Below are 26,039 nucleotides of genomic sequence, written 5' to 3'. Positions count from 1 at the left end.
GATTATTTAATTCATTTATTTTCTTTTTTTATTATTTTATTTTAATTTTTATTTAATTTTATTTAATTATTTAATTTGAGGAAGAATATTTTTCTTTTTTTCTCTCTCACATACTTTTATTTTTCAATCTCACGGATACCACAATACCATAACATTGATGTCTTTATAGCCATGTTAGCTTGTGATGACTGGTGTGGTGACTGCTTAGTTGGAGTTTCTTTCTTTCTTTCTTTTGTACTGGACGATGTACGATAGGATGACTAATAATGAACTGGTTGCTCTTGGCACGTAGTTGGGTGCCTCAAGCTGGGTCAGGGTGGTTGGATGTGGGGTTTTTATTCTGTGTAGACAAGGAATAATATATGTTTTGTTGGGATGAGGTTGGAATCTGGGTGGTTAGGGGAGTGGAAACGTGTATGTTTGTATATACATAGGTATTTTTATTTGTATTGATTTGGGTTGGTTTGTTGTGCTTTGGATGTTTTCATGTTCGAAATAAAGAAGGGGAAAAAAATCCTGCAAATTTGGCACATCAGAGCCATAAAAGCCCCTGTCTGTGCCTTTTACACAGACTACAATATAGTCCCAACCGTAGCTCTCCAACATAAAATAATTATAGATGACAACATCAGCACCAGCATGACAGGGCTTCCCTTACACACAAAAGGTGTGCCCCACATCTGATTCTACCTCCAAAGCTAGAAATTGCCAAGTCAGCTTTGTCGCTTCTCGATTCTGCATCGGCGATATTCACATGAAAGTGCAACCTGGAAAAAAAAAAACCTGCCTTGAGAGGCAATGTTAAGTTCTGATGCTATTTGAGGCCACAGCCTTTTTCACACAGAGATCCCACAACGGTTGACGGTTGACACAGCAATAAAACACAGAACCCAGAGAAACTCTGAACAATTTCACACAGCAACATAGCATCATCAGATGAGTAACAATACGGCTTTTCCTTCACTAATTTTGCCAGCCTGAGTAACCAGCATTATAAAACATTGAAAAACACATTTTGTTATATTATCTCAAATGCTGCCCAACCAAACTTTCCCTTTTGATTTCTTTGGCATCCGGTTTAAACTCCATCATGCCTCCATTTCTAAAAGCTAGAATTTTACATAACTGGCAATTTGTATCATGCAAAAAGTGAAGGGGAGATAAGGAATGACACAATCCAGCACTTTTTCGTTGTTAAATAACTCATCTGTACTCCCTTCCTGTTCCTCGATTCTCACACATAACCACTGCCCCGCCTCCTCACTCTTCACCGTCCCACAGGAAAGATAAAATAAATGAGTGAGGCATATTTATCTTTACAAGACTGTAAAGATAATATCATTGAAAGGCCAGAGACAAAAACACAATAAGTAGGGTAGCGTCTTCATTGAATCTGAGTGGGGTGCTCCCAATTGTAAAAAAATATATATACTAGTACGTATATACTGTATCTAAATGGTACTGGCAATCAAGCAGTTAAGTTTTTTTCTGTGGATGCACTACAATGTGGTTTTATTATGTTTTATTCTAGCACATGGGACAGGATTGATTGGCTGCAGGAGATAAGATTGCACAGTAGAGAAGCCAAAGTACCATGTGGAAGAGATTGAAAGTGGAAAAAAATGTGACAGCAAGCAGCCTTCCAATTGTCCTCACTGATGAAAAAATAAAAAAAACATTTATATCCAAGTGCCAAATAAAATATTGAATTTTTTCTGCCCGGTGACTAGTGTAGGATTCCACCATAGAAGCAGTGGGGGACTTCCCCCCTCCACCCTGTTGCTGCACAAAATCTGTTCAGGGAAAAAAAAACATGTAAAAAAATGTTCAGCCTTCATGATTGATGTTGGGATAGCTCACGATACCTAGGATCCAATTATGTGACTTTTTCTTTGGCTTATTTTTTTCCATTTATGACATACCACCATGCAGGCAATGATAAACTGTGTCTCTGTCCTGGCTGCTCAGTACAATATGTCTAAATAGACAATAGTGTAAGAACCACGGAATGTCAATTTTTATGTGACTGTTAAAAGACTTAAGTGCGAAATACTGCAGAGGACATAAAGTCAAAAAACAGATAGAACGTTACAAGTCATAAAACTATGTGGCATGACAACAAAGTCATAAAATGGCATGACAAAAAGTCAAGACATTGGAAGATTAAAGTCGTAATGTTATGCGTGTTACGAGTGTAAGTTATGTTGACAATAGGGGTGTTATTATATGTTTAGAGAGCTCTAATAATGTAAAAAAGGCATTCAAAAGGTCGTAAAGAGGTTTTCTATGCCATAACAATAAAAATGTTTCATTTATGGAGAAGAATCTTACTTCAAGCAAATTATTGTTATATTTTATATTTTAATTAATATAATATTTTATTATAATATTTTATTTATTATTTATTTTATATTTTATTATTTATTTTATATTTTATTATATATTTTAATATTATAATAATAAAAAATAGATAAAAAGTAACAATGTTACAACAATAAAGCTGTTCATTAGGAAAAATGCATAATACGGTAGGAGATAGTCGTATAGTTAAGAAGATAAGTTGTATTATTATATCATATTATAATATTAGAATATCTTTACAACAGTAAGGTAAAAAAAAATACATAAAAGTGACAATTCAGTCATAAGGCTTGCAGAGTAAAGTTCTAACATTCTGCTAATAAAGCCACAATGTTAAAGCCGTAACAATGACAATTGTGATCAACATCTAGAAATCTATTTCTAGAGTTTTGAGAGGCCGTCTGACCTCATCTATACTGTACGTACCGCAGATATTGACTCACTGGTTCACACGCCGGCAGTAGCGTTGGTGTCACTATTCATCCGCAGCGTTGACTTTGACAAGCTGGCCTCCAGGCACTTGTGGCATGTATGTTCTATAAGCACCACAATGCATCACTGATGACACACCACATCCTGTCTACGCTACAAGCCGTCTGACCTGAACAAGCTAAATAATTAGCTACGAGTCTTTGAATGCGTCTGGCAGTGAGACTTACTTGCTTAAAGAAATGGGATGAATTACCGTTTCAAGCATGACTCCACCTCCACTTGCCTTAGGTTGTTCTTGATGATAATTCCAGATTGCATGAAGGCCTCACGGGTGAAACAATGGTCTGTTGGGTCAGTAAGTAGCCCTTACATGGGGAAAATGTAGTTGGGCTTTTCATTATATAATAACAGCTGCAGCTAAGGCTTTAAGGACCAGGCTTGAGGTCCGTAGGGAAGCTGGTAAAGCACCCCCCCCACCCCCACCCTCTCTACAAGTGCAAGGCTGTATGATTCCTGCCTTTTAATGTGGCATGTTTGGATAAATGAGTGTCAAAATTGCCCTGAGGGCCACTAATAAAGGCTTGTTACTTTTCTCCCTGTTGTGTAAATGTGTTTACCTACTTGGAGACACAATGCTTTTGCAGAAAGTTGTTCCGCCCCCCTCCACTCCACAAGCATAGCAACAATTGTTCAATTTAATGTGTCATGAGCTGCAGGATTGTTTTGTGTGACAAGCATTGTGAGAAACTGAAAATCTGCTCGTGCGATATTAGTATTCGGATTGAGGATTTTAATACAGTTTTCTCATTCTTGTTAGTCTGTTCCAGTGTCAAACTGTCCTGTGCCATAACATTTTAGCTAGGGCTGTCAAAGTCAAACAGCAATTTTCATTAGCGGTATTATTTCTTTTTTGACGGCGAATACAAGAAGTGAAACATTACTGGGGCACTGCCTGTATTTTTTTTATTATTATTGTCATTTATACAGTGGTACCTTAGCATACAGGCGTCCCAACTAACAAGAGTCTTTTAGATGCATGCTTTGAACTGCAAGCTAAAATTTGGCTGCTAGTTAACCGGCAAGCATAGGCGAGGATAGCTATTTGGGGGCTTGTGTCAATGTGACCATGACTGAACATGAGAATAAAACGTATCAATACATCTTTGGTGGCAAATGAGTTCATCGATATTGAATATTTGAACCGATTGACAGACCTAATTTCACGAGTTTTGACACACATAAAATCCAATCCACTTTCACACTGGGTTTATTATTCCACCCTGGACCAGTCACCAGCCAATTGCATATACACTTTTGCGTGTATAAAAACGTATATAGAAACATTGCTAATTGTGCGATGCTGGCATTAGTAGTAACACATAGTGTGTATTTTCTATCCAATATTGATTATTTTCTTATTAATCTACAAGACAGGAGAAATATGATCTCAGAGAAGAACTAAATTTGAAACACTTATATGCTAGGACTACGTTAAAAAGCCATAGCATTTCAGTATGTGGAATCAAACTATGGAATGGATTGAGTATGACCCTCAAAAAATGCACAACGATGAGCCAATTCAAGAAACAATACAAGCACTTGATGTTTGCTAAATACAAGGATGAAGAGTCTTGAACCAGTCATGATGTGCTATATATATATAATCACTATATTGACAGTTACTATGGTACCCATTATGTCATTGTATGGTCATATCACCTCGTACTTGGTACGTGACAAAAAAAAAAAAAATACATAGGAAAGCAGGAAGTGAACAAATGTAACAGTTACTGATTGTAAAAGTACCAGATGGAGGGGTAGGATTTAATAAGCTTTGCTTCTTCCTAGGCGGCACGGCAGTCGAGTAGTTAGCGCGCAGACCTCACAGCTAAGAGACCAGGGTTCAATTCCACCCTCGGCCATCTCTGTGTGGAGTTTGCATGTTCTCCCCGTGCATGCATGGGTTTTCTCCGGGTACTCCGGTTTCCTCCCACATTCCAAAAACATGCTAGGTTAATTGGCGACTCCTAATTGTCCATAGGTATGAATGTGAGTTTGAATGGTTGTTTGTCTATATGTGCCCTGTGATTGGCTGGCCACCAGTCCAGGGTGTACCCCGCCTCTCGCCCGAAGACAGCTGGTATAGGCTCCAGCAACCCTCCGCGACCCTCGTGAGGAAAAGCGGTAGAAAATGAATGAATGAATGAATGCTTCTTCCTACTTCTTTTGGACATGTGGAACTGTGAACTGATTATGTGATGCATTCAATTGTAATATAATGCATGCTCAAATGACCATTATTTTTAGTTACTTACATTGTTTACAGAATCTTAACTTTAATGACGAATGATGACCGTTTCTTTGCTTTGTGAAACTTCAGCAAACTCTGACATTGTTTTAACATAACCAGAGGGCATGTTTGAATCAGCGGCGTGCTGTTATTCATGGGCCCGCACTCTGATCGAATCAATGAGAGACAACAACAGTTGCAGGGTAATTGGCTGCATCGATCGCCTCTCGTGGCCTACAAAGTTATCCCAAAAGCTACACCTCTCTGCAATGTGTGCCAGTGACACTCTCCCACCGTGTGGTGCCCTTTCGACACAAACCAGCCAACCAGGCAGGCCCATCAGTTTGTTCAATATGGTCTCACTTAGATGCGAAAAGTGAAGACAGGAAGTCAGACAGGCCCCAGCTGTGCAGCCGCCCAGCCGCTACCGCTGGCCTGTTTCGCTGCATTCTCAGCATTTTCTCCCCCCATAATCAATGCCCCAATTTTATATTCCAACATCCCAGTCAGCAGTACAGAGGCAACTGGGCACCATGAGTCCTTTAGCCTTTCCAGTGTCCACTTCATAAGCATGTCTCATAACACCCGCTTCATAATGCATCTTTAACAATGAACTACAATGAAAAAGGTCATTATGAGAATAAAGCTGTACTGTTACTATACTAGGCTCCAGCATACCCCCACAACCATAATGAGGATAAGCAGTATAACAAATGCATGGATGGATGAAAAAATAACAGCAATATTCAGAGAAAATGCCATTATGAGAAAATAGATATCATTTTCCAAGTGAAAAATAAAGCCACTGGGTCAGACATGATTTATTGCTGCAACTTATACATATTTCAGATGCCTTCCTGTCTTTTACGACAAACTGAGACATGCACAAACACTGCAAGGGGGTGGAAACGACATCAATAACTGGTGACAATATGAAAATACTCCAAGAATTAAATGCAATATGACAGGAAGTTGCAAGAAGAAGCCACATGACGTGCAGACACTGAGTCATTGATATCATGCACAGTGCTTTTCCCTACACAACTATTTAGCCTATTTAATAGTCTTTACCTGCTAGCTAGCTTACATTTTCCATTGATTTCATTGCTGTAAAAATCCACATGGAGCACAGAGAGACAATGAACACAAAATACCCTAACACAGAGGTGATTTGTTTGTTTTAAACGTCCAAAACCTGCTTCCACAAAAATCACTTCCACCGTGTGGGCTGAGCCCCACATTGGAGGCTCCCAACACGGGGAAAGGCTTAACCATACTACCGCTAACATTTTGCTTGTTTTTACTCCCTCTTAACAAATCACCACCGTGTATGTGGTATGCATTTATTGTAGGCGACACCTGGAGAAGGTTGACTCACCGAAAACACGTCCACGTCCGTGGCAGCCATGGTGCGGAATGTGTGCTGTTTGCTGTAGCGGACTGAAGAGGTGGGGGGCAGAAAGGGAGCTGCCCTTGTCGCTCTCTACTAGCCTGCTGCTGACAGAGAGGAGACGAAAGGAGAGGGAGGGGTGGAATGACAAGATCATTCACCTACCCATTGCTCTCGCGTCGCTTAAACAAGCTAGGCTTTACACTTCAGTGTTGATAGTCACACAATTACACTACAAAACGTATTCAGTTAGCTTCTACCGTTCTCCCCGTGAAAACATTTAAACCAAAAAAAATCACTCTACTTGTGGTTTTGTTGATTAGCAAGAAGCGTTTCGTTTTAATTGTCTCGACAACGCAGTGCATGGTGGGAGCTTTCCTGGAGCCTGGCAGACATCTTTGGGCGGGACAGGTCCGTCCCAATATGGCGACCTGTCAGGACCTTCCCACAACTCGTCCTCAAGAATGTGACACTGCAAGCCAAGACAAGAGAAGGGGAAAATATGTGTCAACAGTTGAGATGTATATCAGTCTTACTTGTTGTTTTTATTGTTACTTTACTTACATTTGTATTGCTCAATGCTGCCACCTATTGATTTGTGAAAGTAACAATATCCCTGTCAATTCGTTTGATGTATATATAGTTTGTATCAAACTTAAAGGTGTATTAATTATGTCATTTTTTCATGTTAGGAACAGGTGAAAAACACTATATATTGTGTTGGATGTCATTACAGTATACCAGTATTATAGTACTGGTGTACCTAATGTAGTGGCCAGTGAGTGGGCGTGTCCATAATTTAAATGCTTCCTATAGAGAAGTATATACAATATACATGTACAGTATACATCATACATAAAAACTTTTTAATTGCAGGCCACCTTGGGTTAAAAAGCACAACAACATACTTGCTCATGGTGCAACAAGAAGATAATAAAATACCTCCATAGCAAGTTAAATCAACTACTATGACTATGTGGGTGATTAATAACAACTAAATGCTAAACATGACGCATAACTGTTATTTTCAAATGGCCACAAGGTATGCTGGTTAGTCCAAATGCAACCATATGAACAATAAATTGGGTATCAGGAGTTTTTTTTATTTATACAATCTTAGCTCAGTTTAAGCTATTATATTTTTGCATAAATTCTGTATTTTGAATGCTAGGTGGGAAACTAAAAAGTAAAGACGTTGAAAGTAATTCGCTTCAAATGACGTCACGTCTACACCGGAAGATTCAGGTAGGCAGGAGCAGGAGGAGGAGGAGCCGGTCAAGGTGCGTTGACAGAACCTGCAGGAAAGAAAGACTTTTCCGTTGTAGTTCTTTTTTTAAAAACATGTTGTTGAGCCAAGAGAGCGTCCTGTCGGTCCTTCTAACCGAGGGTGGTCGAGTGAGGAAATCCGAGCTGGTGTCTCGCTTTAAAGACTCGGTGGACTGCGACGATGTGGCTGAGAAGGCTCGGAACAGAGAACTCTTTAAGACTTTTGTTAACAATGTCGCCTGCGTGAAGGAGAGCGAGGGTGTCCGCTATGTGGTGCTCAAGAAGACCTACCAGAAATGTCTGCAAGAGAAGCAGGAGGAAATGGAGGACAAGGAGGAGAGTCCACCTGAAGGAGAAGGAGAAGCGCTGCTGTCTCCTTTTGAGCTTGCATTGCAGAGGAGCAAAGATTCAGAAATAAAAGTGCAGAAGATGCTCACTTTTGTAGCCAAACCTGAAGCTTTACCCCTGATGATGCCCTCCATGGACCTCAAAGTGGACACCCCTGAAAGCCCCTTAAATACCAGAAGGAGACCACCTCCAGATGAGTCTAAAGATACCAGAATCCCATCTTCGGTTCCTCTAGACCAGGCGGAGCACGAGTGGCTGGTGAAGTGCGCCTCTGGTCACTGGAGTCAGGTCTACGGTCTCTTGCTGAGAGACTGCCAGCTAGTCCACAAACGGGACTTCATGTCAGGCTTCACCGCCCTGCACTGGGCCGCCAAGCACGGCAATGGCGGCATGCTGGAAAAGCTCGTCGACCTCTCCAGAGAGACGGGCATCACTGTGGACATCAACGCCAGGACGCACGGCGGCTACACACCGTTACATGTCGCCGCCTTGCACAAGCAGGACTACATCCTGGTAAGACTGGTGGCGGAGTACGGTGCCGATGTAAGGATACGGGATAACGGCGGGAAAAAGGCGTACCACTATCTGCACAAGGACGCCTCGGAGACCATCAGGGAGATGTTAGGCCAACCTAAAGTCCGGCAATCTGACGACGACAAGGAGGACCTGTTCCAGGATGTGTCCAAGGGCCGCCATTCTATAAGTCGCCTCTTCCAGCCTCATGTGAGGCCGCACAGGAGGGGCCACAAGCAGAGGGCCGCGTTCTTCTCACTAAGTGACGAACTGGTCGGCGACGAACGAGAGGACGGGGTCATCAGACACAGGATCGTATCAGACGCTTTTGCATAACTATCCTTCGTGGATCGTTTTTCTTAACAAACAGTCCTTCTGAATGTTCTAAACTCCTCTTTCCATGCTAGGGTTATATTCTACACACTCAAAACATTAATTGAAACGGAATCAACAGTGCCTCTGCTGGCTGAAGCCAAGTACTGCACTCCAGTGAGCATTAATCAGCAATCAGTGCCTCATTTCTGTGTATTTTCTTGCGGGATGGCCAATAATTATCAATACCAATAATTATTGGTCCGATATCAGTATCAAAATGTGATATCAGTTCATATCGGTATCTGATTTTTTTCCTGATGATGAAAATCGATATTAAAAAAATGCTGTAGACAACACATGTGTTCATTCCACTACATATCAATATCAGCTCATATTGGTATCAAAATCAGTTTTCAGCAAAAAATCCAATATCGGACATCCCTAGTTTTTATGTATCAGTCATTCTAACACAATAAATAATGGTGATGGTGCAAAAATATCGATATAGTGTATGTCTTTGCTCGCCTAGCAAACAAATAATTGGGTAAAATATCACCATGGCAATGTATCTTATTGTAGTATTAGTACACTAAAATTAAATATGTGTGTAGCAATGTCATGTCAACATCAACACATTAGGAACATTATTTTAGTAACCCTGCCTACCCCCTTGTGTGTGTGTGTGTGTTTTTGCCTGAGGTCAGCTGACACTAGCGTTCCCACGAAACACACACCGTGTTTGACGTCAAGACAATGGCTCATCTCTAAGCCTCAGGCCTTGTCATTATGCACAATATATTATTTAAAGAAGCTGTTGTTTGTCGCTGTTATGTGTATTTATTTTGGTCCGCTGGTCCTTTAGTCAGCCATTATTCCAGTATTTTCTTCTGATATTCTTTGTTAGAAGTTGACTGAATTACTGTAAATAAATTGGAGTTAAGAATAGTTACATTGGTACAATACTAATATAATATAATATTGAATGTTAACATTATTATTACTGATTAATTATCCATGATATACGTATATTTGTCCTGTCCTTAAATGTGTTGTGAGACCAGTGTATGCCTCTAGGGGTGCTAATGAGTCAATATGGTCTTAAACTAACCATGCTAAGCGAAAAAACTACACACTTCCTGTACTTCCCCCGGCAACAAAAAAATAAAGCCCACCAAGATTATCTTGGCTATAAATGCCCTTTAAAGATAATAATAGATTTAAACCATTGCAGTTATACAATTAAAATACTCACCACAGGACCTGTACTAGATAGTAAGAGGTGAAGCTAATGTTAGCGGACTGGTCAGTAAATATATACAGTAAAATGAAAAACAAAGTGAAATTATGTTTTTTTGTCTTATAAAATTGTTAATTGTAGTTTATAATTGTGGCGTTTTTGTGTGGTTGTTCCTCCTCGCCACTCTTTTGTCCGTGCTCTTCAGAGTGACACGCTACCCATTTAGTGTGCAATTAGGGAGACAAAGATGTCACTTGTGTTGACGTCCCTGTATTGCACGCATGCTGCCTTCACTGTCGTAGGATTCTTCAATTGATAGGATACACATGACAATACCGTACACATCTTGTTGAAATGTTGGCTTCCACTATATTGTAGGTGATATTATTGGATGTTTAGATTCGGATCAGTTTCAGACTTCTAAAAGGGAGAAAAAAAAGAATTAAAGAATTTAAAGAATTAAACAGGAAAGAATAAAAGTTGATGTAATAAAAGTTTGTCACCAGGGGAAGGACAGAAGAGTGTTCTTAATTTATTGACAGTCAAGCCAACAGGGTGGAATTTACAACTCCAAACAGGCACATGTGACTCAGCAGAAAAAAAAGAAGTGAAGGACAAAATGCCTGATTTGTCTCTCCTTCCTTGAGGAAGATTGCGTCAAGGACGTACGCGGCCCAAACTAACATTGTCTTTTGTGTCTTTCTCACAAATATTTTGGGATTCCTGCAGAAGACGAAGAAGAAGAGTGTTTGTGTGTCCTCCAAGACCAAAACAGTTCATCAAACTCCAAAAATTGACTTTTTTTTTAAACACATGATGCTATTAAATACATTAATATACTGTACAAAAAAGTCCACACCACACATTGGATGTTTTTAAGCCAAATGTGATTAAACCATGAAACATTAAAAAAAATACCACAGCAAAGAGGATTCTAACCTCTACACACACACATTCTGATGTTGAGCAACATCACTTGTACAAATCTGATGCGACGGCTATGACATTCGAGTAAAAGGAAGTAAAAAAAAAAAAAGAGGAATTGTTTTAAAATGCGTAATCTATTGAGAAATTAAATAGAGACCTACAGTAAAGTCTCGTTATATCGATATTCTCAGGAGTCGGAAAAAATACCGATATAACCGGACTATCCATATATCCGATCCTGCGCCGAACTGCATTAAAAGTGGGCGGATCTTTGATATGGCATGTAATTTTCTCTTTGAGTTCATGGATTGCGTATCTAGCATGCTTTTGTACTACAATAAATTTTGTACTACAGTAAATAAAAATAAACTTACGCTGTAGTGATTACCGGTTACCGGGACATAATTCACCCCGGAACTATCGATAGGGACGGTGTTGCCACCCGGAGGGGTAGGCGCGAGGGACGGGGGTTTTCCGCTTCCTGTTGTGGCTTTCATGTCTTTCATGCCTTTACGTAGCAAGAGAGTGCAAGTTAATGTTGGCAAGAAGTTTTCTCCCAAATTCGACACTCCGCCTCAGGCGCTTCAATGCATTAAATAAAAACGTCTTTACACTTTTTTAAAATTCAACCAATGCAAAATCCTCATACTTCAGCAGACAAAACCATAAACATTGTTGCAAAAAATGATTGCATTCATATACATAACACAATTCGGTTAAAGTCAGATGGGTCACATTTTTTTTCAACATTTATTATTTTCATAACGCACTCTTGCAACTCAGTACATGTATGAGTACATGTATGGAAAACAAAAACTGCAACGTTTACATTACTATTATTGTACTTATTCTGCAATACATACTTTAAAAAAATCTTCCATCTTCTTCTGCTTCCTCTTTTCACCTTTTAACACAAACGATTCAATATTGTTTAACATTTCTAAACAATCTGATGCATTTTCTCTCGACTCTAAGTAACCTCGTAATTCCATAACACTTTGCAACGCTTGTGTCTTCGTTGGAATAGGTGTGTATGCTATGTCAGTTGGTTCTTCATCCTCATCATCCTCATCATTCTGGGAATCTTCTGGGGCATATTTAGCTTGAATTTCTGCTGCGATATCCGCATCTGACAAGCTTCGGAATGTCGCAATGTCATTATCAACTGCAACATACGATGCAATGTCGGCGACTTTTAGCTTTTCAGCCAACACTGCAAGAGGAATGTTGTCTTCATCCTCTTTATCCTCTTCATCAGCTGCAGATGTTTCTTCACTGCTTTGTTCAAATTTGCAGTGACGGAAGCAGTTCTTGATGGTATTTTCGGACACCATGCTCCATGCTCTGGAAAGTGCCCTAATGGCATCCAAAACAGTCCATTCCAGCTCTTTCCCCTTTTCCATCGCTTTCATGACACCCTCTTCTAAAAATATTGTTCTGTAGTGGACTTTGAGATTTTGAATGATTCCCTGGTCCATGGGCTGCGTATGGCATGTGGTGTTCGGTGGCAAAAACACCACCCTGATGCATTTCAGGCCGTAGCTGTCTGGATTGGGATGGGCTGGACAGTTGTCGATAACCAAGCATATTTTCCTCTTCTCACGCCTGAGCTTCTTATCCCAGCTTTGAAGCCATTCATTGAAAATGTCTGACGTCATCCAAGCACATTTGTTTGCTTTGTAGGTGACCGGCAAACTCTTCACGCCACTGAAGCACCTTGGTTTGTTTGCTTTCCCGATAACAATGAGTTTTAACTTATCGGTACCAGTCATGTTTGCGCACGGCATGATTGTAAGTCTTTCCTTGGAACGTTTACCCCCGCGGCAATCTTCATCTTTGTAGACATATGATTTGTCTGGCTGCAGCTTGTAAAACAAACCAGTTTCGTCAGCGTTGTAGATGTCGTCGGGTTTGTAATCCCTCAGCAGGTCTTGCAGTCTGCCATTCTGCCAGTCGTCAACTTGCTCCTGATCCACTGTCTTGGCCTCTCCAGTAATTTTGCGTAGCTTCAGATCCTTCCGTTCTTTGAACCGATTTAACCAGCCTTTGGAGCATTTGAAGTCGTCATGGCCCAATTCTTTTGCTAGCATTTCTGCCTGGGTCTGCAGCATCACTCCTGATACAGGGATGTTGTGGTTCCACGCTTGCCTCATCCAGGTATCCACCGCGTCCTCAACATCAGGGTATGCTGCCTTTCTCATCCTTTTTGATGCAGGGCTGAATTCCAACGCTTCGTATGCTGTCTTTATTTTATCTTTACTCTTCAACCATGTTGATAAAGTATTCTGCGGCACGTCGAACTCTTTCGCAATGGAGGATTTGCTTCTTGTTGGATTCTCCTCCACAGCCACTATTGCCTTGTACTTCGTTTCGAGATCACGATTCTTACGTTTCCCCATGGTTGAAATTTGTGTTGAAAAACTGTATAACACAATTAAATACATGTACATGTATTTGTACGCTTGTGTCTTCGTTGGAATAGGTGTGTATGCTATGTCAGTTGCTTCTTCTGTTGCAGGCATGTGTTTGGCCAGCTATGTGGGGCGGGTTAAGCATGACCCGTGAACCAGGAAGTGCGGGAATCGGTGTGTGTGCTGTGCTCTGGTGGTGGAAGTGTGAAAAATAAAGTTGACTGGAAGCAGCCGTTCGCCGTGTTCTTTTTTGGTATTGAAATCCTTAAGCAAAGATTGATTTAAGCTGCTTTTGTATCGATATAAGCAGACCAAATTGGCTGGCGGGAGATGAAAAGGGCATCGTAGTAACCGGATTATCATAATAACCGGGTATCGTACTAACGGAACTAATTATATCATAAAAGACTAGAAATTTACCGGGAAATGAAAATAGTATCGTAATAAGTAGTAATTCGTTATAACCGATATCGATATAACGAGACTTTACTGTATTTCAAGTATTATGTGTCTTTTTTGTTAATGATTTTGTTTTTTTGTCTTTAATGTCACCGACCATAGCGTTTAGAATTAACCACAATAAAATATTTCAAAATAAGTGAAATATCTGGATGGAGTAAGGATGATTTTTTCCTAAAGAAATGTGCATTTATGTATTGTTGTTATTACTTATTACTATGAGAAAGTGCTTTCCTTTTGGTTTTTAGTGCCTTGTGACTCCATTCAATACAATCTTAAAGCTGATCAGCTCCTCCTTGTGGACACGCAAGGATCGTCAACGTCAACACCGAAGTCAAGGCACAGGGATTGAAAAGTGGCAGGATGTGTCTCCCCATGGGGCTTTTAGCGACTACAGACCGGTCTGTAGAAGACTGGGCATACCAGCTGGACCACTTCCAACCTTAGGTCCAAAGAGGGTCCCCCTCAGAGGCTCTTGGTGAGGGCGTCCAGCTGTTCCTCCCCCAGCCTCTGCTTCTCCTCCAGGTCCTTCTGCCGGATGAGCAGTGAGGCCTTGGTCTGCACGAAGCGCCGGTAGTCCAGCAGCTGCTCTCCGGACAGCTGGCGAGACAGGAAGGTGGACACCAGGCTCTCCCTGCGGTCCAGGTTGTCCTTCAGGTCAGATCATCGAGGGCTCAAAGTGTTTTGCACAAAGTTTGTACAGTTCCTCTGGAGCTTGTGATGCCAGATCTTCACGACAACAGTTAACCAACCATTGTTTGCAGCTGAAACCATAAAGCAAATAAAACATTTCAATGTACATAAAACTGGATATTTTTTTTCTATCATTGGCCCGCCTAGGTCATTAATAACAAATTATTTTCATTTTTACAATATTCCCAGAGACAATTAAGCAAAAAAGGTGCGGCCCAAAAATGCCCCTGGCCCGCACTTTGGACAACCTAGCTGTAACAGCTTAATTTCCATCCAGTTTTATTCTTCCATATCACATTTAAAAAAAGATGATTATATTAATAAAGGGTGAAATTCCTGACTCAGTTTAAAAGTTGTTCAACAAGGTGATCGCTATGCTAAGCTACGTTACCGCGCAGGGACGCGAGGTGTCGTTTATAGATATATCATTTACTAAAGCAAAAGTTTACAATTACGGTCTCTATTGGTTTTTATTACAGCGTCAAATATAGCGATATAAGGATTCGACCAGTGAATCAAGTTAATGTTAGATTCCCAGTTCGGACCAGCCAATGACTTGTGTCACTGACATCATGTTTAGCTAGCAGTGCTAGTGGATGAGAGCTAACATGTTCCTATGGGGAACTCGCTACTACAGCACATTTAACCCGGCAATACAAACGCTCTTACCGCTCCGGGTCCGAGGGAAAGCTGAAAAGTGGAGTGCTGTGGTCGGGTCCATCTTGCTGGTAATCACAGGAGTTCGTCATTTTAGAACGCAATGTAGCTAAGCTAGCTAGCGAGTCTGCTAGCTTAGCTTGGTAGTCTACTGAGCGAAACCTGCAGAAGTCTACAGAATCATTCCCCGGCAAAGATGTGTGCCACTAACAGTATATATGAACGCTATGCTCGCTTAAAGTATTGTAGCGTTGTGTGTGTTGTATTACGGGCTGTAGGTTCATGCAGGGGCGCTGGGGGGCGCTCATGTTCAGCTCGCGGTTTTGAAGCGGGCGTTTTGGGGACAAAAGAGGAAGAACGAGGAAAAAGAAGGGGAAGTTCGGTTGCGGTGCGCCGAGTGAGAGAGTTAAGTCTGCAACAGGCCAGAAAGTTGTGTTCTCGTGCTACACTGGATAATAAAAAACCATACAACGATCGAGCCACCCTGACTGTCGTCATTCTACGACGTTACAGTATTTTTGAGAAGCTCACACCCAACTACTTGTATTGTTAAAAAGTTGATGAATATGCATTTGCTCCAAATGAACTGATAAAAATCGTTAGTTAGTTACCGCTTTTAACGCTTTATTTTCGACAGCCCTAATTATGATATCTTCCAGAAAGATGCACTCCACATCTTTTATTATCTTCAACATGCCTTCTCTCTTCTTCACTCCCAATCCCAGGCTGGCTTTGCAACTCAGAATGCAAACATTACTCCCCCTACCGCCCATCATCTGAATTGCACCTCAGTACTATCACAGACGGTATCTTAAGTATAAAGTTAAATGTTTCAATAAATGAGCTGCTCTGTGTATATAGTCAATAAAAGCTTCCCAACATTTAAATATTTAAATTGAATACTTTGGAGTTATTCATCGATACATGAAAAAAAATCATGGAAAACATGAAAGTATGGCATTTCTGCAGTTTATTCCAGATGCAAACATCTGATATAAACATTTACAGTGCGGCCTTTGGGCCACATGCTACCAAAAAAAATTGTCACTTCAATGCTCAATGGTTGAAATATCATGCTTTCATGATAGAGCTTAGCAGCCATTATTGGAGCCCTCTACGACAATAATAACACCCCTATAGTCACCTTTACACTCACACTGCACAATACAGTAGACTTATTCAGTGACTAAACTGCAGGTCTGATCAGAACTAAGACGACCGGTCCTCACCCGGGTATGTCTTCATATAGACGTCAACCATTGAATCCAAATCATAACCGACATCATTGTTGATTTTCAGAAGGGCAAGACTCTTCGATTTGGCCGCGTCAGGAGTGTTTTCCATGTATGCCTTGAAGTGCTTGTACGCCACATCGGAACCGCTCTCCAGAGCCAACGTGGACAGGACGCCCAAACGTTTTAAGACTGCGAGCATGTTTGGGAAGAACTTGACGTCAGCTTGCTGCAGTGTTTCATGCAGGCTGGAGGGTAAGGTTTCTCCTGCGCCTTTTTTGCTCCATTTAACCCACCAACAGTGAAGCTCGGCGGTGAGCGAGCCTGCGTTCGGGATGTCATTTTTGAACACAAGCATGTTTTCTTCGTCAGGCTGGGTAGCCTTGTTCTGCTCTATGACCGAGGGAATCAGTGACAAACATCTCAGGGACTTCATGTGGTCGTCGGTGAAGAGTTCGCCGACTTCCTTGAGGGTGTGGTTGACCACAGGAACAGATAGGTGCTCCTTGTAGTAAGTTTCAGGTTGAAGGAAGTCTGATTGATGTTTTCTCAAGAATGACCGAGGAAGTTCGACGGAAATCTCCATGGAGGCGGCAATGTTGACCGCCTCCTCGGTCCAGAACTCATGGTACACGTCAATGTTGTCCGACACCTCCTTCAGAGAGTGTAGCACTGCTTTTGTACTCCCTGCGGCAAAAAATATATCTGTCGCTTCCCCTTGAAGGTTCCTCCCAAATGCCCTTAAAAGCGTCATGGTGTTTTTCAATACAACCAACGCCATAATGAACTCAAAGTCTGACAGAGCTTTGGAGATCTCCAAAGCATCATACGTGATCTTGTCGCTCCATCGTAAGTCTTCGTTGTCGTGCACGCTGTCAACGCAGAGCAGCAACGCCTCAAGAACCTCCACCGCCACCTCAAACGCATCGTGTCTTCCGGTCCAGCCGCTGCAACAAGTCTCCTTCAGTTCCTGTACCTTCTCCTCCTTGTCTGGGTAGATGATGGAGATGGCGTGCTCCAACTCCAAACACAGCGAAGTGGACTGGTTGAAGAAGGACTCGATTTTCTTCAGGGTGCACATGACAAGCTGGACTCCTGACAAAGCCATGCCGCTGGCTAGCGATATGTTCAAGGCGCGGGTGGGTCGGAATGCGAACACCGCTAGTGGATACGTCTCCATCACTTTGGCGGCAAACGCTTTTATTTGAGTAAAGTGTCTCCAGGAGCATGAATGGGATTGGCCTCTGCAGTGCTCCATGTTCAAACCCCATTCATTGACCATTTCGGACAACAGTTTTCCAGGCAGAACGTCCGCATCTCCTTCAAAAGACAAAAATCCGACAAACCTCTCGCGCTGGTGGTTGCACTGATCCACGTAACGCAGGAACACAGGGAGGAACCACTCTTCTGAGATCCTCACCAAATCCTCGGTTATAATCGAGAAGAAGCCATTTTGCTTCACATCCTCCATCACCTGACTGCGGATGCATCTTTCGCACACGTCAATCAGCCGACTCAGCTGAAGCGACGAGCAGCATTCTGTGTTGGCGTCGTACGTCGTCTTCATCGCTTCATCCGCGCAACTCATGCGATACTGTAGCAACGCCTCAAAGTTGCTTAATCCGACAGGGTCCCCTTGATGGCGGTTGGGCTTGGTCACGGGAATGTTCTGCTCCCCTAACAGTATGAGGGCCTCAAATAATGACCGCAGATATTCTTTGTGTTTGTCTTCTTCTGAAGAGGCTTTAGGATCCTCTGTATTCGCTTCAGCTTGACACGTTTTGATTTCTGCAGGGGGGGGGGTGAATAAGTTAGATAGATAAGATGGAGAAGAAAGATAAGAGAGTGCTTCTCAACATTTTGATGAATATATATTGCTCTGCTGTGGGAAACATCAATTGCTCTTGTAAAAATAAATAAGGCTAAAAACAACAAATTATCTAAAAATGTCATCCAATACTTCTCTACAAGAGAGGAGAAATATGATCTCAGGGAAGAACTACATTTGAAACACTTATATGCTAGGACTATGTTAAATAAACTACGTATCAATACATCTTTGGTGGCAAATGAGTTCATCGAGATTGAATATTTGAATCGATTGACAGACCTAATTTTACGAGTTTTGACACACATAAAATCCAATCCACTTTCACCCTGGATTTATTATTCCACCCTGGACCAGTCACCAGCCCATTGCATATACACTTTTGGTATATAAAAACGTATATAGAAACATTGCTAATTCTGCGATGCTAGCATTACTAGTAATGTGTGTATTTTCTGTCCAATATTGATTATTTTCCAATTAATCTACAAGAAAGGAGAAATATCTCAGGGAAGAACTAAATCTGAAACACTTCTATGTTAGGACTACGTTAAAAAGCCATAGCATTTCAGTATGTGGAATCAAACTATGGATTGGATTGAGTAAGGACCTCAAACAATGCACAACGATGAGCCAATTCAAGAAACAATACAAGCAGTTGATGTTTGCTAAATACAAGGATGACAAAAAAAAAGAAAAAAACCCCTTAAGTATATTAGAAAAGCAGGAAGTGAACAAATGTAACAGTTACTGATTGTAAAAGTACCAGATGGAGGGGTAGGATTTAATAAGCTTTGCTTCTTCCTACTCCTTTTGGACATGTGGAACTGTGAACTGATTATGTGATGCATTCAATTGTAATCTGATGGATGTTCAAATGAAATTAAACCATTATCATTACCAAATCACCTCATCTAACATCTTGGAATAAGTCTTTTTCGGGCCCTGTGGAGGTCAGGGGACCTTGGATTGTCCTAATTTGTCCCCTTATACGGCACACATTTACAAATTTACAGCTAACCAAATGTTGTGGAGCAATATTGTGACTTACTTTTTCTTTCCTTACTCTTTGCGTCTTCATCCTAAAGGGTACAAAAATACATACATTAATCATACTTTTAGAAAATGCAATAGTCAGTTGACTACACATACTGATATGTTGATTTAAATTAATGAATTGAGTTTCAAAAATCCTGACTGTTCATTCAAACTATGGTAAAAGACACAATAAGTCAATATAAAAAAATTGAATATAGTAATTCTTTGTTCATCCATCCATTATTTATGCTGCTTATCCTCACTAAGGTCGCGGGGGGCGGGGGGGTATGCTGGAGTCTATCCCATTTGACTTCAGGCGAGAGACGCACACCCTACACTGGTCACCAGCCAATCACAGGACCTGTTTACCACTTTAACATAATTAGAGCCTTCTAAACATGAACTAACACCCCTATAGTCACCTATACACTCATATTACCCAATATAGTAAACATCCATCTATCCGTTTTCTATGCTGCTTATCTACACTAGGGTCGCAAGGGCATGCGGAGCCAATCCCAGCTGACTTTGGCCAATAGGCGGGGTACACCCTGGACTGGTCGCCAGCCAATAATTGTTAGAGCCTTCTAAAGAAGAACTAACAACCCTATAGTCACCTAAATACTCATATTACACAATACAGTAGACATAATAAACATAAAAAAGCTACAACCCAGGTTCGGTTTGATGTGAAGATGCGTCACTCAGCCCTTTAAGGGTCCACTGTATTAGTGATACATGTTTGACGCCTGACATACCGTCTCTTTACCGCGCTTTGTTGCTTCATTTGGAGATTTGTTGGGATCATCAAAGATAGTTGGTACTGCGTCATCCTTTATCGTTGTTGGAGGATCGCTCTGAAAAGTAACGCACATCAAAACTATATTCAACTGTGCTTAGTCAATACTTAAGTCAGTACATGGGAAATGATTATTGATGCTTACACTGTCATTTGAGCTTTCAAAGTGCTTTCCACAAAGTCTGTAGTATCTGAATAGCTGCTCTGGGGATTTATCAGCAAGATCTTCCCGTTGGCAATTTTCCACCCATGTCTTACACCTGAAATGTGAAGGCAAATATGTGTGATACAAAGTTACTACTAAACAACAGGATACCGGAAGTGTTGCTAATATGTACATAATTATGATTCCGTTTCATCATACGAGTGAGACTGTGTTTCTTCTCTTTTTTGGACATAATGTAAACACGTAATGTACTTTATTATAACTTTGTGAAGCATGTTCCGAACCATTACCGATGTTACATGTTAGAATAGAAAAACGGGAATAAGCACATTAGAATGGAAGTACAGTGTAGTCGTGTTGATAGACGACTGATGGCGTTAGCATCAGTGTATTGTTTTACCTTTCCGCATTGAGCGGGAAGCGGAAGAGTGAATAAAAGTCCGGTTTGGCACTGGTACAGTTTGGAGCAGCGCAGCGATTCTGCATTTTAGTTTGCCTTTGAGATATGTATGTTATTTATACAATGTAGTACTTTTAAAAGGTAAACTGTGGTAGCTATAGATTTCACAGCACCGAAGCATGTGACGTAACATCCGATACTTTGCTTTCAAAATAAAAGATTTGAGTCACGTGGGTTGGATTGCAAATAAAGCCAGTTTTAAACGTTCACTTCTTCGCGAATACAAATTCAATGACATATTCCGTCTATCGTTCCACGTAGAATAACAATAATAATACATTTTATTTGTATAGCGCTTTTCAAAATACTCAAATATACTTTCCAGAAGAATGGAGTTGAATAAAAGCAAGTAAGCAGAGTAGAAAACACACCAAAATACAACATTCATTCGTTAATACACAGTCAAAACATGAGAAAAAGCGGGGCGGGCCACAGTAGTCAGATATAAAAAGTTAGACATTAAAAACAATTAATTTATTCTACATACAATAATAGTATTTCATCGAGATATTTTATATTGAAAATTTTACTCGTTTGTGGCGGGCGCTTTGTCATTTCCCATAATTCTTTGCAACATTACTTAGCAAGATGGACGCGAGAAATGTGTCTCAAATGGAATGCTTATGTTAGTACGCGACGCAGACGTCGCTTCTAAGGACGCGCATTTACTGTACTGTTGAATGAAATCCTTTACTATAGTCGCACGCTTACTGGAAATTTATCCCTTTACTTTTGTCGTAGCGCCTTTTTTAAATGAGCTGTATACCAATTGGTTCACTTCCGTACTTAGACTTAGTGCATAAGTACCCGTATGTTGCACTCAACACGCCTCCAATGATAAGTGCGCATTGATAGACACTTTCATAATTTTGTGTACAACAATTTCATTGACATACAAATGTTTAAGATTACGAATACGAATGGTTAAAATCATGCACACACCTTTTTGACAGCTATCTTACTCCTATCTTACTCCATAGCAGATAGGCAGTACTACTACTCAAGTACATAGTGTAACAATACATAGTGTAACAATGTACTTAAGTGTACAAATTGAGAAACAGCCCCAATACAGGAAAAATTAGCCTAAAACAAATACATTTGTTAAAAAGGTCAGACAATATTGCCTTTATTGTAGTGCATTTTGTGATAACTTTGTATTAAAAACACTCTTGGGAGTAATTAGGAAAACTGAATACACATCCGATCTGATAAGAACTGGAAAGGTATAACCGAGTTTGTTAATATTTCAGACAATTAAAATGAGCCGTATAAATACAATCAATTAGTAGTCCCATACATATTACTTTTTAAGGCTCCTCCACCAGACCAGGATTTTTCCTGTAAATGTAAGCATTGAGGTCATCATCCAGCTGGGCCAGCTCAGACAGTGACGACACACAGGGGTCGTGGTCCAAAAGCATCGGGGGCAGATGTGAAGATCTGTGCTCAATGCGGCAGGAACGACGCACCGGCGTCAGAAACTTCAGATCTTTGATGTTGCTTTTCTTTCGGGATGCGCTTGTTTGGACCTCTCTTTGGATTTTCTTCTTAACGCTGCAACAGCAGACATTAAAAAAAAGAAATTTATAACTACATTGAAAAGAAAATGACATCATTATCATTGACACCACGTGTTATGTCGATTTCAACGAATTCTCGGAAATCTCAGCTTGCCTTTGCAAATGTGGCGTCGTCTTCACATTGTATTTGACAACAGAGGCTTGATCCATCTGAAGCGTGTTCTCCACGTTCTCACCGCTCTGATCTTCATCGCTCTGCACTTTCTGTTCACTTTCTTCCATGTCATCCTTCACTCGCTGACCGGAGTCTTCGTTCTTAAACGTCTCCTCCTTGACATTTCCATCCTCTATAACTCCTACCTCCTCGTCAGCATCTTGGTGTGAACAACAGAGCAAAAGCTGATGAAATGGGCAGGAGGCATCAGACAGGAGCAATGTAATAGTCTGACTCATGAGGTCATATTACAAAGAACACTAAACTCATCACACAGCAACTTAACACCCAAAAGGTATCTAGGAAATATACATTCATTCATTTTCTACCGCTTTTTCCTCATGAGGGTCACGGGGGTGCTGGAGCCTAGAAAGAAACGGTCATCATTCGTCATTAAAGTTAAGATTCTGTAAACAATGTAAGTAACTAAAAATAATGGTCATTTGAGCATGCATTATATTACAATTGAATGCATCACATAATCAGTTCACAGTTCCACATGTCCAAAAGAAGTAGGAAGAAGCATTCATTCATTCATTCATTTTCTACCGCTTTTCCTCACGAGGGTCGCGGAGGGTTGCTGGAGCCTATACCAGCTGTCTTCGGGCGAGAGGCGGGGTACACCCTGGACTGGTGGCCAGCCAATCACAGGGCACATATAGACAAACAACCATTCACACTCACATTCATACCTATGGACAATTTGGAGTCGCTAATTTACCTAGCATGTTTTTGGAATGTGGGAGGAAACCGGAGTACCCGGAGAAAACCCACGCATGCACAGGGAGAACATGCAATGGAATTGAACCTAGCTGTCTCCTAGCTGTGAGGTCTGCGCGCTAACCACTCGACCGCAGGAAATATACAATATGATACAACTAAAAGCCAAGCATTTAATTGGAGGACCAGCGGCATAGAAAATGGACGCTGCAATGTTGCCTCTGTCCAAGGGAGGCTGAGATCACTGCAGATCACGTTTGGCCCCGAGGTTCGAGTTTGATTCTTGTGATTTAAAAGATTAGTAGTAGTTCTGAAGTAAAGGAGATGTCATGATATTAGAACCTAGCCACACCGCTATACAAACCGCAATAATCTAAAGTTTATTTTATACAAGACTCTGAATGTAAATTTTCCAACTTACCGTCCTGGCATTTTGAGGGTGTCTGCATGGCGTCCAAAGCACCGCACAGGTTCACAACAACCTGAGAAACGAAGGAGAATTTACACAATAAGCTTCCTCATCTTGCAAACACAGATGACAGTGTTTTCCTACATCATCAACTCCATCCTGCACAGCAGACAGATCTGGATCAGAGTTTTCCAGAAGGTCCAAAGTCGTGTTGATTATGACCGGCGTCTGGGTGGCTAGCTTCACGGCTTCCTGTGCTTGCAGACACACAGAAGCAGTTGGCACTGTGTGAACACCAGGCTCCGGTTCTCGTCGTGGGTCTGGTTTTGATGTCACATCAGACTTGAGTTTGTTGTCGACTTTGGCTGTTGTAGAGGTTTTAGTTTTAGGGGGTACTGTCGTCATGGCGGGTCGCTTTAGAGTCTTGCCCTTTGACGCCAACCACTGTGCTAGTTTTGCTCTGTAGGACAAAAACAGTTTTATAAGATATGTTGTGTTTACAAACAGGGACTTAAACCTATGGTGTAGTCTGGTGTACCTTTTTTCCTGGGCAGTTTCAGTGGCTCTGTATTGACTGAGGGTGCTCGTTACAGGAGGCTTCTTGACCTTCTTGTCCGTTACAAGAGTCCTAGTCTGTGTGGGAGCCGTGGTAATGCTTCTGGAGCCGGTGTTCCTCGGCGCTGTCGCAGCGGTAGTCATCGGGCGAACATGCCGAGGAGGGCGGATGGCGACTGCCGGTTTCGGTGGGTGTTTTGTGAAATTATCCGCCCTCTGGTTTTCCGTTTTAGGCACTGCTTGTGCTGTACTTGACTTCCAAATGGATCCAATTTTTGACTGTACAATTTTACCTTTGTACATGCCCAGAGCAACTTTGGATGAAGTTGGTGCTCTTTGAGGTACTTGATGGCTGAGAATGACCTGGCTGTTTGCTCCACTAACAGCCTTTCTCTCCACATCTCTCTGCACGGACTTTATCTTTGTGTCTGCTTGTTTGGACGTGGCTTTCCTTAGACCATTTTTTACCAGCATCTCAGTTTTCTCATGGTTAACCTGCAAGGGGGCGGTTCTTGTTGATTTTGAAAGGTCTTTTCTGTTGAAAGATGTGCTTTTATTGCCAGGCGGGGCATTTTCCTTTCCCTAGAACGATATCAATATCAACTTTAACCATCATTTCAATATTGTAACCAGTTGAGGGACTCAGGAGTCAAAGCATCAACTTACTCTCCTATTTGTGTGTTGTGGTCTTGAAACTGCAGTGTTGTTCATGGTGCAGCCTTCAGATAATACGTCGGTTCGTCCTGAAACAGGAAAATGTAATCAATTCAAATGCACTGATGGAACCAGAACTCACTGTTTATATTGTTATTATAATTATAAACAATCCTTAGGCGTTACTTCTTGCTCAGGGTGGGCAAGTGCAAAATTTGATATCGATTCGATACCAAGTACAAACAGTGCTAGTCCTGTCGATACAGATACAGCCCTACTGTGTCCAAGAATTTATTTCCAGAGTTTGTAAACAACATATGTGTATATATACACAATTTAATTAATGCAACAATATAACAGCAACAAAAAACGTGATAGAGATTAAACAAGACACAATTGTGATACAATTTAGCAAAGTTACAACTAGCTAGTCAGTGACAGTCATTGGGGAAAAAAATATTAGCAGAACCAAACAATTATCTTGGTATTATGACATATTGTACATATATGGCTAACATTAAAAAAAAGCTCACCTCAGTTGAAGTTTTTTGTCGTAAAATCCAAAACAGTTCAAAGAAGCAACTGGTCTCGAGGAAAGAGTCAGGCGCTGCACTTGAAATCGAATATTTGACTTGTCGCTGCTACACGCTGATTGGTTAGAGAGATCTCGCGAGAACGTGATGACAACCAATTGGAGTCCTCGAAACAGGGGCCGGCTGCCGAGGCGATGACTTACTGTCTATATTTGAATGTTTTTGAAAACAAATACAATTCCACAATTAACGCTCGAAAATGTCATTTCGTTTATCAGGGACCTGTCCTCCTTTGTTTTTTTTTTTTTACACAAATAGAGAAGGTAAAAATAATAACTTCTGACTTCTATACTTTGTTAAAATCAACAATATTTCCTAACATTACTGACACAAGCAAGCTGACATATGATCCGACATGAGCTATATGATGATTTAAATTATGATATATTTAACCCATCCATCTGAATCATTAATCAAAAGTTTACTCACACACAACCTTATATTTTCAATAAATTGTGAAGTTGTCAAAATTGTGGCTGGAGTCCAAAGTATTGCAACCACCATTTCCAGTCAGTGCACAACATCAATCAACGTAAATTATTTGGGACT

At 41.0% G+C, this 26,039-nt stretch overlaps 4 protein-coding genes across 6 annotated transcripts in view; 1 reads left to right on the top strand and 3 right to left on the bottom strand.

Annotated features, from left to right (window-relative positions):
* Positions 1-6,917, bottom strand: part of septin8a (septin 8a) — a 34,238-nt gene extending 27,321 nt beyond the window's left edge. Inside the window, exons 1-2 of one of the 3 annotated variants that reach the window (XM_058086224.2) lie at positions 6,778-6,917; positions 6,462-6,577 (exon numbers count right to left, since the gene is read on the bottom strand). In XM_058086224.2, the coding sequence (XP_057942207.1) occupies positions 6,462-6,491 (30 nt within the window). In that variant the 5' untranslated portion in view covers positions 6,492-6,577; positions 6,778-6,917. The remainder of the gene's footprint in view (positions 1-6,461; positions 6,578-6,777) is intronic. The other 2 variants (XM_058086225.2, XM_058086226.2) reach the window with 2 other exon arrangements.
* An 816-nt stretch (positions 6,918-7,733) lies between these two features.
* Positions 7,734-9,390, top strand: LOC131137858 (ankyrin repeat domain-containing protein SOWAHA-like). The gene has a single exon (XM_058086228.2). The coding sequence runs from the start codon at positions 7,815-7,817 to the stop codon at positions 8,934-8,936; it is 1,122 nt and encodes a 373-aa protein (XP_057942211.2). The 5' UTR covers positions 7,734-7,814; the 3' UTR covers positions 8,937-9,390.
* Positions 9,391-16,306: 6,916 nt separating this feature from the next.
* LOC131137855 (52 kDa repressor of the inhibitor of the protein kinase-like) lies at positions 16,307-20,951 on the bottom strand. Its single transcript, XM_058086223.2, has 5 exons — positions 20,763-20,951; positions 20,342-20,456; positions 20,156-20,254; positions 19,411-19,441; positions 16,307-18,319 (listed from the first exon to the last, which is right to left on the bottom strand). Exons 1-5 carry the CDS (start codon positions 20,846-20,848, stop codon positions 16,509-16,511), a joined length of 2,142 nt encoding a protein of 713 aa, XP_057942206.2. The 5' UTR covers positions 20,849-20,951; the 3' UTR covers positions 16,307-16,508.
* A 971-nt stretch (positions 20,952-21,922) lies between these two features.
* On the bottom strand, positions 21,923-25,488 carry LOC131138533 (uncharacterized). Its single transcript, XM_058087513.2, has 7 exons — positions 25,431-25,488; positions 24,910-24,986; positions 24,227-24,825; positions 23,833-24,148; positions 23,701-23,761; positions 22,500-22,719; positions 21,923-22,379 (listed from the first exon to the last, which is right to left on the bottom strand). Exons 2-7 carry the CDS (start codon positions 24,952-24,954, stop codon positions 22,133-22,135), a joined length of 1,488 nt encoding a protein of 495 aa, XP_057943496.2. The 5' UTR covers positions 24,955-24,986; positions 25,431-25,488; the 3' UTR covers positions 21,923-22,132.
* Between the last annotated feature and the right edge of the window lie 551 nt (positions 25,489-26,039).

This window comes from Doryrhamphus excisus, linkage group LG21 (genome assembly GCF_037039965.1).
Source record: "Doryrhamphus excisus strain RoL-2023G ecotype Guam linkage group LG21, RoL_Dexc_Guam_v1.1, whole genome shotgun sequence".
Taxonomy (NCBI): domain Eukaryota; kingdom Metazoa; phylum Chordata; class Actinopteri; order Syngnathiformes; family Syngnathidae; genus Doryrhamphus; species Doryrhamphus excisus.
Note: the sequence above shows the minus strand (reverse complement) of the source record. Positions and strands in the feature narration are given on the sequence as shown.

Bases quoted from the DNA above. Each gene is read 5' to 3' on its own strand.
- LOC131137855 (XM_058086223.2), bottom strand. From the start codon at position 20,848: ATGCAGAATCGCTGCGCTGCTCCAAACTGTACCAGTGCCAAACCGGAC. The intron at 20,457-20,762 runs GTAAAACAATAC...TTCACATTTCAG, and splicing joins TTCCCGCTCAATGCGGAAAG to GTGTAAGACATGGGTGGAAA. The intron at 18,320-19,410 runs GTAAGTCACAAT...CCCCCCCTGCAG, and splicing joins AAAGAGTAAGGAAAGAAAAA to AAATCAAAACGTGTCAAGCT.
- LOC131137858 (XM_058086228.2), top strand. From the start codon at position 7,815: ATGTTGTTGAGCCAAGAGAGCGTCCTGTCGGTCCTTCTAACCGAGGGT.
- LOC131138533 (XM_058087513.2), bottom strand. From the start codon at position 24,954: ATGAACAACACTGCAGTTTCAAGACCACAACACACAAATAGGAGA. The intron at 24,826-24,909 runs GTAAGTTGATGC...ATATCGTTCTAG, and splicing joins CACAACACACAAATAGGAGA to GGAAAGGAAAATGCCCCGCC. The intron at 23,762-23,832 runs GTAGGAAAACAC...TTCGTTTCTCAG, and splicing joins TGCAGGATGGAGTTGATGAT to GTTGTTGTGAACCTGTGCGG.